Genomic DNA, 15,065 nt, shown 5'->3' on the forward strand with positions numbered 1-15,065 from the left:
AAAAACTGGATCCCTTCCCACTGAGATCTGGAACAAGACAAGGCTGCCCACTATCACCACTGCTATTCAATATAGTCCTAGAGGTACTTGCAGAAGCCATAAGACAAGACAAAGAAATCAAAGGAATCCAAATTGGAAATGAAGAAGTCAAGCTCTCACTATTTGCAGACGACATGATTCTCTACATAGAAGAACCAAAAAACTCAATACAAAGACTCCTAGAACTCATACGAGAATTTGGCAGAGTGGCAGGATACAAAATTAATGAACAAAAATCAATAGCCATGGTGTATGCAAATGGCCGCAAGATGGAAGAAGATCTAACCAACAAGCTACCATTCAAAATAACAGAGAAAAGCATGAAATATCTGGGAATAAATTTAACCAAAAGCGTAGATGACCTTTATGAAGAAAACTACAAAACACTCAAAAATCAAATAGAACAAGACCTCGAAAGATGGAACAACATCCCATGCTCCTGGATAGGCAAAATTAATATCATCAAAATGTCTATACTACCAAAAGCAATATATACATTCAATGCAATCCCAATCAAATTACCCACAGCATTCTTCATCGAACTGGAAAAAATGATACACAGATTCATCTGGAAACACAAAAAACCACGAATAGCCAGAACCACTCTGAAGAACAGGCACTTAACAGGGGGAATCACAGTACCGGATCTATGGACATACTATAGGGCAGTGGTCATCAAAACAGCCTGGTACTGGCACAAAGATAGAGAGGAAGATCAGTGGAGCAGAATAGAAACAACAGATGGAAACCCACACAGATACAGTCAATTAATCTTCGACAAAAAGACAGACAACAACCCAAGCAAATGGAAAGGTCTGTTCAATAAATGCTGTTGGGACAACTGGTTGATAGCCTGCAGAAACAAAAAGATAGACCCACATCTCTCACCATACACCAAGATCGAATCTAAATGGATAAAAGACCTAAACCTACATCCAGAAACCTTCAAACTCTTGGAAGAAAATGTTGGAAACACCCTGGAACACTTAGGGGTAGGCCCTCACTTCCTAAAAAAGACTCCAAATGCAGTAGAAATCGAGACCAAAATAAACAATTGGGACCTCATCAAGCTAAGAAGCTTCTGTACAGCTAGAGAAACAATCAACAAAGTAAAAAGGCAACCTACAGAACGGGAGAAGATCTTTGCACACGACATAGGAGATAGAGGGCTAATCTTCAGAATATACAAAGAGCTACAGAGAAACCAAAACAACAGAACAAACAAACTGCTCAAGAAATGGGCACGGGAAATGGGCAGACATTTCACAAAAGAACAAACCCAAATGGCAAACAAGCATATGAAAAAATGCTCAAGTTCCTTGGCAATAAGGGAAATCCAAATGAAGACAACAATGAGGTACCACCTAACTCCAGTAAGGATGGCACACATACATAATACCACCAACACTTGCTGGCGAGGATGTGGGGAAAAGGGAACCCTTCTCCACTGCTGGTGGGAGTGCAGACTTGTACAGCCTCTATGGGAATCAGTTTGGCGAATACTCAAACAACTGAAAATCAGCATACCATATGATCCAGCAATAGCACTCCTAGGAATATATCCAAAAGATCTCCTACACAAGAAACCAACATGCACGCCTATGTTCATAGCAGCACTATCTACAATCGCAAAAACCTGGAAGCAGCCAAAATGCCCATCAATAGAAGACTGGATAAGAAAGCTATGGTTCATCTACTCTATGGAATACTACTCAGCTATTAAAAAAAATGAAATGCAGTTCTTTGTGGACAAATGGGCCCGAATGGAATCCATCATGCTAAGAGAAATGAACCAATCCCAAAAGGTTAAATACCACATGTTTGCCTTAATCTGAGATGAAAAGATGACAACTTGAAAATAGTACCTGTATATTGTAATATTAGTGCAATCTCTAACAACCTGTATCCAATGCAATAAGATAATGTGATATAATCTATAAACCAACAATTAATGTCAGAATACTTAAGATCTACATCAAAAAAGTGTAAAACCTACTATACCCTCAATACGCTATGTTAACCGGTAATGGGGAGGGAGTGCAGGGAAATCTTTCAAGACCATAAAAAGAGTGAGAGAAAAAAAAGTAGAATATAGCTTATCAAGGTCAAATCTGGTATTTCATAGACAGCAGACTCAATGCGGCACTAAACAACAATAAAACTACTATACCAATGCATGAGGGGGGAATCGGGTGCGATCCTGACAACCTCTTAACAGGAGGTCATGTGCGTGGAGCAGGGGAGCACTCCAGAGTGGAGAAGGTGGTAAGGAGGAAGCTTGGATCCCAACCATGAAGACTCCCAGATCTTCAACACAAACTACTAATACGAGCAACAAGGACTATACCCCAACTGCCAAGGAGGCCACAGGGAATTGGATGCCCTCGGAGGCCGAGTACTCTGAGGTCACCCACCCCCAACTGGAGCTCCCGCAGGGGATGGAAGAAGTCCAAACACTACCGTGCAGAAACCAACGTCATCGGAAAGACAGCCAGAAGCCCTGAGAGGTCAGCAGACACAGAAGAACAATTAATGTCCTTCAGGACCAGGGAGGAGAGCTTTCTCTGCTCCGAGCCTGGCTCCACCTCTGGACCCCCGCCCTCCCTCGCAGTGACCATCGGGATCGCTTCAAAAACCCCTCACAGCAAACAAACAATCATACAAACTAAAAAAAAAAAAACAAAAACAAAAACAAAAAAAACCTCTAAAATAAATAGACAAACAACAGAAAGTAGAGCTTGAAATCTGACAGGAAAGAGCTGGCATCGATTGGCTCATGCCTTGCTGGGTGGGACACAAAGATTGGTCACTCCTCACCATGGTGTTGAGGATTTCCCTGCACACCCCCCCCCAAAAAAAAAAATGTTCTGCACCTTAAATGTTGACAAATATCTTGTTAGAGTTACAAGCCAGTCTGGATTATCCCAAAATCTGCCAAGATCAACAAAATTATACTTCAACACAACAAATGGCTAAATACTAAAATGAAATAGACATGAGACAGCTGAATGGTACCCAGTGGCCTTTTCGGGGTATATAGCAGCTGGTCCGGTCCTGTATATAAACTAAAATTGAGATGTCAATGAGCTAATCATAGGTTGTGGTTAGGACTTGTTTTTTTTGTTATTTTGTTCTTTGTTTTTTTTTTTTTTCTTTAACATACTGGTTACTCAAAACTATGTCAATTCCATAATATTGCAAATTGCTGTTGATGTTATATTGGGACTCTTAATTGACTGTGATGATATTATACCAGCTCTGACTTCGGACCAGAAATGGTCTCCCCAAGAAACTGTTCAACCCATCTGGACAACAATTAGCTGGACTCCATGCTTAATATATGTTTGCAATGAAAGAATCTTGATTGAATTTGAACTGTAATGCTGCATCAAGGTGGAGGAATCCACCAGGGGGGAGGGGAGAGGGAGGGGGAGGGGGATTCCCAAAGCCTATGAAACTGTCATATAATGCTAAATATTAATTAAAAATAAAATAAAAAAAAAATAAAAAATAAATGTATGTTATGAAAAAACAATGAATGATTTCAACTTTTTGTACAAAAATAAATGTAACTCCATCTTTCTGAGATCTTTTTGAAATACCTTCATAGTACTAAAATAAAATATTCTGTAATCTAATGAGACACTTCTTAATATCAGAAAGATAATATGGCTTGTAAAGACTATTTCTGTAGCATCAGCGAACTAGCCAGAAATTAGCGATGTGAATGGAAATTCATATCAAGCTGAGAGAGAGATGCTCCAAAATGCCTGTCAACTTCTCTTCTGCAGGATTTTTGTTTTTTGCTAGAAGCCATTTTAGCATCAACCAAAATAAAATGCAAGAAACCAGAGTACAGGCTAAAGAAGAGAAGTAGGAGCTAAATAATCTGCTTAAGAATAAATGTGAGCTGGCCCGGCGGCGTGGCCTAGCGGCTAAAGTCCTTGCCTTGAAAACCTCGGGATCCCATATGGGCGCCGGTTCTAATCCCGGCAGCTCCACTTCCCATCCAGCTCCCTGCTTGTGGCCTGGGAAAGCAGTTGAGGATGGCCCAAAGCTTTGGGACCCTGCACCCGCGTGGGAGACCCGGGAGAGGTTCCAGGTTCCCGGCATCGGATCGGTGCGCACCGGCCTGGTGCGGCTCACTTGGGGAGTGAATCATCGGATGGAAGATCTTCCTCTCTGTCTCTCCTCTTCTCTGTATATCTGGCTTTCCAATAATAATAAAAATAAAAAAAAGAATAAATGTGAGCTACTTGTTTGGAAGAACCACACAAAAGGGTAAGATTAAGCACCTTTCAAACAAGTTGACAGGTACAAAAGGGGAAAGAAGAGGAAACTGGAGCTCCAAAATCCCCAAGTTAGTTCAGGCTTTGTGGCTTGAATCTCCAGGTTCAGGGTACTAGATAGAAATATAAATTAACCAGAATTGCAATGAATCCTAAAATAACTACAAAAATTATTTGCTACCAAATAAATTGAAAAATAAATACAAGATCAGTAAAAGAAAAAATAAACAGCAATTGCACACAAAGAGAAACTGAGTGTAATCGGGGTGAGGGGACAATGGTGTGCAAAAGATAGTGGTTATGCAACAGCAAAGACATGGAAATTCAGATTCTATAAAGACAGGCATGAATAAAGTAATCTTGGTACATTTACTTCATAGAATACTACACAGCCACTAACAAGAGTGAAAGTCTACCATTTGCAGCAAACGGGTCACAAGTGGAGACTATTATGCTCAGTGACATAAATCAGCTTCCAAAGGACAAAAACTCTGATACACAGCAAGATTCAGGCAAAATACATAAAAATAGTATATATATATAACATGTATATCTATATATATTCATCTACAGAACAATATAATGGAGATTAGTATACCAGGAAATAAAGACACATTGCAGTATGTATCTCTGCTCCTGAAAAACAGGAGGACTCCCAATGAAACTGCTAATATCCCTTGATAATAGGATACTAGATTTCCTATCTCTATCTATACCCACACTTACATAGCAGAGTGTTGGATTTGTCACTGTTGCTAAAGGATATGAGAGGAAATACTGGCAGGGCAGGGGCAAGATTGGGTTGAGAGGAGGAAGGAGGGAAATCCTTATACCCACAAAACTATGACATGGAAAATCACAAAAATACATAATAAAATTAATAAAATAAAAATTGTGATAAAAAGGGTAGTGGTTATTATAAAGAAAGTGATAATTAGGAGAAGGTTTCTGAGACCAAAATTTAGAGAAAAAGCAGCATCGGCACACTTACATACAAACATGAATAGTAGGAAAAGGTATGAGAACAAATGATTCCAGTAAAATAAAATGAACTCTAATATTAAATTATAGTTTCCATTTTATAGTGTGTGTGTGTGTGTGTGTGTGTGTGTATGTGTGTGTGACATTTCTTCCATTGAAAGTGTGAGGGAGGGAAGACAAAGGAAGATTGAGAGAAAGGAAGGAAAGAAAAACAGAAGGGACTATTAAAAAATAAAGCTACCAAATAAACACAGAAATGAGTGTTTTGATTTCAAATACAGCAAATGTTTTAATATATAATACTCAGTGTGTCATATTTTTCAGTAGTATGAAGCAATATAATTTTAAGCCTAAATTTACAAACAGCTAGAATAATTAGATATTTTTCAGCTGCAACACCTGTACCAAGTATGTTTTCAGGAAGCTCTCAGAGCTGAGAGTATATATTTTGTAAAGAATCATTTCTCAAAGTTTTGACAACTTTAATAAAGAAGGCCTACCAGTTTGCCATTGATAGTTCAATACTGACGACTAGTGGTCAAAATATATAACACAATTAAGTATCAAGTACTTCAACCAAATTTGAAATATTTAATGCAAACTTAGTAGAAAATTAAAAAAAGAAAAGATGTTATTCTTGGGCCCGGCGGCGTGGCCTAGCGGCTAAAGTCCTCGCCTTGAACGCCCCGGGATCCCATATGGGCGTCGGTTCTAATCCCGGCAGCTCCACTTCCCATCCAGCTCCCTGCTTGTGGCCTGGGAAAGCAGTTGAGGACGGCCCAATGCATTGGGACCCTGCACCCGCGTGGGAGACCTGGCAGAGGTTCCAGGTTCCCGGCTTCGGATTGGCGCGCACCGGCCCGTTGCGGCTCACTTGGGGAGTGAATCATCGGATGGAAGATCTTCCTCTCTGTCTCTCCTCCTCTCTGTATATCCGGCTTTCCAATAATAATAAAATCTTTAAAAAAAAAAAAAATAAAAATAAAATAAAAAAATAAGTAAAATAAAAAAAAAAAAAAAAGATGTTATTCTCAAACATCTAGAAAAACACAAAGGAAAAAACTATACCTTCAAAATCCTTTTAAATGTCTTTTCAGCTCATTAAAATATATAAGAAAACAAAAATCAGCATTGACTGTTGACCTGTAAGGAACCAACTCCATCAAGTGTCATTCACATAGCTCAGTATTTCAAAGGAAACTTATTTGTAGATTAAGGTTTCAGGGCAACTCCTATTCTAGACCTTTGTTGCGCACCAAAAATCTGAAATCCAACAGTTTTTACTCTTTAGTGTAATTTGAAAAACAGTGGCCTACTATTAAAAGTATTTTAATAGAATACATCTCTGTTTAACTTTTTTTCTGTTTAATTTTTAATGAATTCTTTATGCATGTTTATTGTATTTTGGCTACATCGTCAAGACAACTACATGTTAAATGTCAGGGAAGTTAAGATTGGTTAACCTTCACTGAGAGCAGTAGGATAAAAACATGTAAAAATCTTAGGTAGAAAGCTAAAATTCTATATGTGGCATACTATTCATTTATTTGTAACAATACGCATGCTGTCAGCAAGGGTTCACTGAGCAGTAGGCGCCGACAGCGTCCAGGGCACCGATGTACTTATTCCAGAAACACAGACAAACAGGAGAATCCTTCCAGTGGAGTTCACATTCTTGTGGAAGACAATGAAATCAGAAAAAAAATCATACTGCGTTATGTGTTATTTTTTTTAATAATTACTATGATATGAAAGTGAACAAGAAATAAGGTGGCAGGAAAGTTCTCTTTAAAGAAAGCAGCAACTAAAACTGAAATATTGGGATAAATTATGCTGAATAGGAAAAAACGAGTTCCAGTTAGACGCTGAGAAGAGCCCTCTGTGACTAGAACACAGATTTCTTGGGACAATTTGTAAATATGTAAGCATGAATGTGCCTAAAAACTCATTGAAATAGAACCAAAAACTAAATTTATTTAGGTGTAAAAATAAGCAAATTCTTTACACGAGAGGGGTCTTTAAACATTTCATAAAAAAAACATGCATTCTAAAAAAATGCATAGATTCCAAAACATTGTATCAGAACTCACTTATATGTTTGAAGCATAATACTATGTTTAAAAGTTTAGAATAACCAATTAAATACTGCAAACGTAATCTAAAACTTGAAAGCAGAGTTAAAAAAAAAAGAGTAAATCTCTCATTTCAACCCAACAGAAAGAAGAAACAGGAAAACAACGCAGAGGCGGGGTTAGAAAAAGAGAAACCAGATGATGAAAACACCCCCAAATTCATCAGTTATCAGACGAGATCGGGCGCGTTCAGGGTGGTATGGCCGTAGACCATCAGTTATCATAGTGAATAGAAACTGATTCACCCAGGCACTCAAACATATTAACAGGTGAGGTCTTCTTACGGTTAGCCATGTTCACAAGAAATACAGAAAAAACTAAAAGGGAGAATTCAAATGAAGATTAAAATTTAGATACCATGCAATCAATAACTCCCAAAATAACTGACAACGAAGCAATTAGATTATATATCCAAGAAACCACTAATACAAAGTAGATAAGGCAAAATTAAAATTGTAGAGAGAAACTTAGATTAAAACTTCATTACATTAACACTTGAATTAAAATCTCTTAAAGGGAGATTTTAGACTGATATTTAACATACCCAGCATAGCCTTCCCTCAATTAATGGCCAGTGATTTACTCCATAAATGGGAGTAAGAAGCTGAGAGCATCAGTAGGTCACTACAGAGCAGCTGACCTGAACCCACACACTTCGTCTCCCAGGTAAGTGACATCCTGCCATTTTTAATGGATTTCCTAATCTCTCAACAGCTTTAAGAGTCATGATTTTCACTTTGCAGAGTCAAAAGAGCCTAGTGATTAAAACTCAAAATCCACTTTCTCACCTACTGATTCAGTATCTCACTACAGCAAGAGAAAAAAATCACTATTATCATACAGCACAGGAATTTTCAAGCTACTTTTCAAATTAAAAAAAAAAAATCAAGCTGTTTCTCTCAAAAATCATGACCATTCCAGAGGAGTCTACGCTGTTTCACCTGGCCGCAGGAAAGGGTACCAGCCTAAATTAAGTCTTCTAAAAATATTTAGGTCAATGTTGAAAGTGACAAAATTTGAAATTAACCATTGCTTATCACTGGTTATCTTCTTTGTAGTCAGAGAGGGGATTTCAAATCACAGCACGAGCTTTAGCCAAACTGACAACCACAATGCAAATATTCAGGCTCTGGTTGCTCAAGAATCAGGGTGGGAAGCAAACTTCCTTTTTCTTCTCTTTTTTGTGCATTCCACAAGCAGTAAAGAAAATAAGTACGGAAAATTTCTCTAATTTTTTTTTGCAAAAAGAACAATCATCTCTTCAGTACTATTCTTATGCTTACCAGATGCAATTTGCTTTGAGAACAAACATATAAAAATCAAGGTTAAGAGAAAAAAGAAACCCCCATGCTGTGTCTAATTATTCAACAATGTATCCTCTTTAAAGTAATTACCTGCTGAGTATGCCTCCTTTTATGAAAGAGAAAAGTGAAATTTTTAACAAAAAGGAGTTTTCTATCAGCTCACATTATATTTTCACGGTTATAATTTTTGTTAGAAATTTCAATTGGTAGTGTGTCCTTATGCTAAAACAAAAAGTCTGCAGATCAATAAAGGTTAATGATCTGTGTGTGCATAAACACAGTTTTAGAAAAAGCATGTGGCAGAAAAAACAGTTTCAATTTCTTAATTTTTTTCTGGTTTTTAATTATTGCAATTTATGCACAGATCAAAAAACATTTGAAGGAAATTTCAACAAATTTTCTAAAATGACAGTTACCATTTATAGATGCAATTAAATGAAATCTACAAATCCACACCAAGAGAAACAAAGTTCTATATAATAGGATCCTATAAATGAAGAAGGAATGACGGAGGTTATTTAAAAAAAAAAATCACAATTTGGCATCAACAACAGTATTAATTGTTTCAGACAGGAGACAGTGATAAATATTGAATTCAGAGTATGAAAGAATGACAAAAAAAAAAGGGAATTTTCAAGTCTCAAAAAGTCTCCCCATCAAATAAAGAAATAAAATGGAATAGCAATAACTTCACATTGGAGAAACCTGGTAAGCAACAAAACAAAAAATGTTCAGTGTTCTGCAGTAAGGTAACCAATGCAACTTCTGATACGATACTGTATTTGCCAATTTTTTTTTACACTAATACTGAAATATCTGAAAAGTGCCACTGAGGAAGGTAAAAGATTTACTTCCACTGAACTAGGGGCAAGATACCCAGTGACCTCAAAACCTCCCACTGGGTCTTCCTTCTAAATTTGTTTTCACCCATTAATGTTACTCCACTAAGACAAGACTTTGGTGACCACGTTCCCAATACACTGGCCTTTGGAGAACATTGAAACCATGACATACTACGGGAGGGACATAATAATTACCTGAGCTTCCTGCCATAAGTTCACAACTTAAATCGAGGCATAAATCAACATCATCAAACCAAAGTGAAAGATAATCTACAAAATAACTGAAAAGTTTTCCAAATCAAAGGAGACTAAGGAGACATGATGAAAGTTTCATTTGAGCCTGTATTTTATCCTGGATTGGAAAATTTGCCTAAAACTTACAGATTAAATCAGAGTACTGAATTGGTGACAATTTCTTGATTTTGATTACTGCACTGTGACTATAGAAACATATATACTTCATCTACTCCATGGAATACTACTCAGCTATTAAAAAAAAACAAAATGCAGTTCTTTGTGGCCAAATGGGCCAAACTGAAAACCATAATGCTAAGGGAAATGAACCAATCCCAAAAGGTTAGATACCACATGTTCGCCTTAATTTAAGATGATATGATGTTAAGCATAACATGTTATGTTATGGATGTTATGTCATATGTCGTATATAAACTAAAATTGAACTGTGAATGGGGGATCACAGAAAGTGGTTAAGAAATTGCATTTATTTTTAACATGTTGACTGCTCAATACCATGTCAATTAATTCCATAATGATGTTAATTGTTGCAGATGGTATGTTAGTGCTTTTATTTGACCGGGATGATACTCTGCTTTCTCTGCCCTCAGACCAGAGAGGGTCTACCCAATAAGTAGTTGGACTTGACTGGACTATAAGATGTTGGGCTCTATGCTTGGCATATACTTGCAAAGAGGGAATTTCAACTGAACTTGAACTGTGGTTGTGCAACAAGGTGGAGGAACCCACCATGGGGGGAGGGTGGGGGAGAATCCCAGATTCTATGTAATTACAACACAATGTAATTAATGAATAAATTTAATAAAAAAAGAAACATATATACTAAATTTGTTAAAAGTATTTATTTAGGCATGCGAGTCTGGGTTGGTGTCAGGTTAAAACCAACAGCTACAACACCAGCATCCTATGTAGGCACCGGTTCAAGTCCTGTTGGCTCCACTTCACTTATACTTCCCTACTAATGGCCTAGGAAAACAGGGGAAAATGGCCCAAATTATTGGATCCCTGCATCCCTGTGGGAAATTCAGAAGCTCCTGGCTCCTGGCTCCAGGCTCTTGGATCCAGTATTCAGACCAACCTATCATTGGCCACTGGGATCATTTGGAAAGCAAACAGTGGACACGAGATGTCTGTCTTTATCCATCTCTGTATTCCTCAGTAACTATCCCTTTGAAACAAATAAAAAAATCTATGTCTGCAACTTACTCAAAAGTGTTTCAGAACAAAATAAATAAATATATATATTATAAATATACACTAAAAACAGGGCAAGTTTTGTGAAAATATGAACATTGAGGGAATCAAAGTAAAGGTATACAGGAATTCTTTCTTTTATTTTTAACTGGACCTTAAGTCTGAAACATCAAAATGAAAAGTGGATATAAGGGAAATCATTCTCCATTTTCGAAAGGTTTGACAGTAGCCAATTTCAAGGGCAGGCAAGCATTTCCTATAAAGGGCCAGGCTGTCAATTGTTTAGGCCTTCTGGGCCCAGACATTTCCTTTGACAACTGCTCAGCTATGCCTTCCAGTCACCGAAAGCTCCTCCAGGCAATATACAAATTAAGAGGGGTGGTTGTGTTCCAATAGATAGTCACAAAAAGCAGACAGTGAGCTATAGTTCAATGACCCCGATCTAATCCATGCTCAGAAAAATTAATCGGAGCAATTATACCTACAGTTAACATTCTCTGAGTACATGCCAAGCACTATGGCAAGAGCTTTAGCGGCAATGACGTACACCAATCTGAAGAGGTAGATACTAGCATCCTCTCCATGTTCTGGAGTACCAAGAGAAATGAGAGAATTGGCCAAAGGTTAGACGGACAACACAAGTATGAAACCAGGAAGGTCTGATTCTATAGACTGAACTGTAACAAATATAACTTCTATACTTCTCGCCTGGGTTGAATTATTATCACATGCAACAACAGAGGAAATATTTCCATTTTGGCAGAGACTAAATAACTATCCAAATGAAATAGCTACGTCCCAAAAGAAGCGTTTTTTTACAAACCTCCTGTAGCTGCAAGGACATAAGACCCAGGTGATCTTGACGTCTTTCCACCAGCTCTCTTTCTGTACGCATCTCTCTTTCAATTTCCTGAAGCCTTCGCTCCACCCGATCGGAAACCTTAAATATGAATGAAGAAAAAACAAGGACATTGTCCAATGAGAAAAAAGACCAAGTAAACTGAGGAGATTATTTTAAGCCAAATATGCCACTGCCTGAACCATTTAAGACTAAATTATTTGTATAATTCTTTCTTAAGAAACTTAAGGGAACTGACACAAAATTAATTAAAAATTTAAAAAGAAAGTAATCAATCGTCTCCAAATGATCCATTCCCAGTCCCAAAGACACCCTCCAGTGTTTCAAACGACAATATGACAATTGCAGAGTTCCAAGTTAAACAAAATACACCAGAAAAGAATTCTTTCTGGTGATACAGCCAGAAAATGACCATTGTGTCAACAAGTTGACTTACTACCTAAAAAAAGTAAACAGAGGGGCCAGCATTGCAGCACAAAACACCACTACTTGTGAGGTCAGCATCCCATTTAAAAGTACCAGAGTGAGTCCCAGCTACTCTGCTTCCAGTTAAAAATCTCTGCTAACGTGCCTAAGCAGCCAAGCCTATGACGGCCCAAGCGCTTGCCCGATTTCCTGACCTTCCTGATTGCCATTTGCAATCCAGGATGAAGTTCCTGGATTCTGGCTTCCACCTGGCCTAGACAGGGCTGATGCCACCATTTGGGAAGAAATAAGTGGACACAAGATCCCCCCTCTCTCTGCTACACTACCTTTCAAATAGATAAATCAGTCTTTAAAACCTGTACTATCTACTGAGTTTCTTCTTCATTTTTATTGGCCATGAACATGACCTGCCTAGGAAGGTGCTGATGTGTATGTTTACGTTGAGCAAATAATTAGAAGTGTGTTCATTAATTTTTCAATCTTTCCTCCTTGATCTGCTAAAAATAAGTTGTAAAACAACAACAACAAAAAAAACTAAGTCAAACTTAATTTGGATCTGATGGGCTCTCTGGCAAGATTTTCCTTACTATAAATTAGGCAAATTGAAGCACATATTGTCTATATTATAATGACCCCCTACATAAAATTTACACTTACGCCACAATGTATGTATTTGCAGCAGAAACACACAGAGAAAAGAAAATATTTGATACTTTGCTTTAGAAAGCCACAAACCACAGCTCTATTGCATAAAAAATCCTGCTACCACCTCTGTGCTCAACATTAAGGAAAAGCCTGGGCCAGGAGAGACCTTCTCGGGAAATACTTTAAACTGGATTATGTTGTTAGCTGCACAAATTTACTACCAAGTTTACTCATAAGTTTGCCAAAAAATAATGAATTATACACTTAAACAAAATTAACTTTGCCATAATTTTTCTAGGAATGTATAGCTTAGATTATTTGAGAAATGTGGAAGCATGTTCAATTAGACCACAAAGGTAAAGCAAAAGTACCTATCAAAAATTAGCTTAATTGACTAAGACTGGTAAGTCGTAGATAGATATCCATAGTTACGACAACATATTAATGTTAAAAGGCATGGTATGTGGAATAAACTATATGAGTGAAGGGTAAGCCCTGTGGCATAGAGGGTAAATCCACTGCCTGGGACCATACGGGTGCCAGTTCAAGACCCAGCTACTCCACTTCCAATCTGGCTCCCTAATAATGTGCCTGAGAAAGCAGCAGCAGACGACCCAAATGATGGGGTCCCACGCCCACGCGGGGAGTCCTGGAAGAAGCTCCTGGCGCCGGTCTGACCCAGGCCTGGCCACTGTGGCCATTTGGACAGTGCGCAAGCAATGGAAAAACCTCTCTCCCTTATTCTTTTTCTGACTTTCCTTCTCAATGTGTACTGTCTCAAATGTATCCTCAAAAAAACAAGATAGAGAGAATGCATGACTGAAGAAGAATCGGGAAACACTTAACTGAGCAGTGAGTTTCACTGGAGATCTAAAGACAAGATGAATCAGCCTGCAAAAACCTCAGAAAACCATGTGATGGTCCTAACACGGAAGCCAATTCAGCACATTTAAGAGAAAGAGGAAATGCCAGGGAGCAGATGGCCATTGGCCGTGGCAAGGAATTTGCAGAAACTCAGGTAGGATGTTTTCAAAGCAAGAAAATAATTCAATATGATGATAATATTTAACAGCAACATGGCTACCAGGAAGAACACAGTTGGGGCAAGTAGGAAAGTGCAGAGCCTGTCACATCGGCCAATGCAGGGAACTCACTGAGAAATCCCACTGCCTTGAATGTTAAGTAGAGTACTAGGGGGCGACATGAAAAGATTAGGCTCCATACTAAATTAGAAAACAATAAAACTATACATCAATAAAAATTAAACGGCTTTCAGAATTATAACAGTTAATGAAACAAATAAGCAAAAACATTCTGTACAGGATATCATGAATGACTTAATTTCCTAAATATCTCAAGATATTTGACAATATGAGTGTTTGAGGTTTAAAACGTATTTAAATGTATCTTGATATAACTGATTACTTTAATCTGTACTTCTAAACGTGATATGGAGAAAACTCAGAATCTTAGTAATAATAAATACATTTAAAAACAGCACAATTCATTTAAAATCTTTTTTAAAAAATAATAAAATTGTATATTTTCTCCACAAAGAATCTAACTTAGTAAGAACTAACATGAACTGAAATTTTCCATGTGGTATGAAACCTATACAATATTGACTGTTACAAGTGTTACAAATGTTTCATGACACCATGCCATAATAATTTTGTCTTCCAAAGAGCAAGTTAAAACAAACAAAAAATCATGATTCACAGTGAATTAATAAATCAAATTTTGGCAAGAGTGACAGCAACCAATACTTTTTCTCAAAGAAAAATGTATTCCATCAACTTTCAAGATGGATGTGCTGACAAACAGCCGCAGCCTGGGGACAATGCCCACTCATTGGCTCACTGGCAGTGGTCACCGACTCAAGGTAAACCGGTGGGAGACAGTAGCAGGCATTTATTTTCACTTCATGCATTTGTTCAATATTTTAAAAGTTTTCCATGGCTTCTGTGAATTTATTTTAAGTTGAATTTTGATGACTTTATTTTAACTTAAATCTGAAGGGGGAGAAAACAGCTGCAGCCTCAGAAAAACTTAACACTCGAGTAACAAAGCTACATCTCCTCTGACAACCTGCTAGCATG

At 37.6% G+C, this 15,065-nt stretch overlaps 1 protein-coding gene across 1 annotated transcript in view; it reads right to left on the bottom strand.

The window, feature by feature from the left end:
• The window catches only part of LOC131480856 (centrosomal protein of 128 kDa-like), a 128,944-nt gene that overhangs the window by 104,494 nt on the left and 9,385 nt on the right, over positions 1–15,065 (bottom strand). The window contains 1 exon segment of the mRNA XM_058667333.1: positions 11,860–12,036. Coding sequence (XP_058523316.1) covers positions 11,860–12,036 — 177 coding nt within the window.

This window comes from Ochotona princeps, chromosome 7, assembly GCF_030435755.1.
Source record: "Ochotona princeps isolate mOchPri1 chromosome 7, mOchPri1.hap1, whole genome shotgun sequence".
Taxonomy (NCBI): Eukaryota; Metazoa; Chordata; class Mammalia; order Lagomorpha; family Ochotonidae; genus Ochotona; species Ochotona princeps.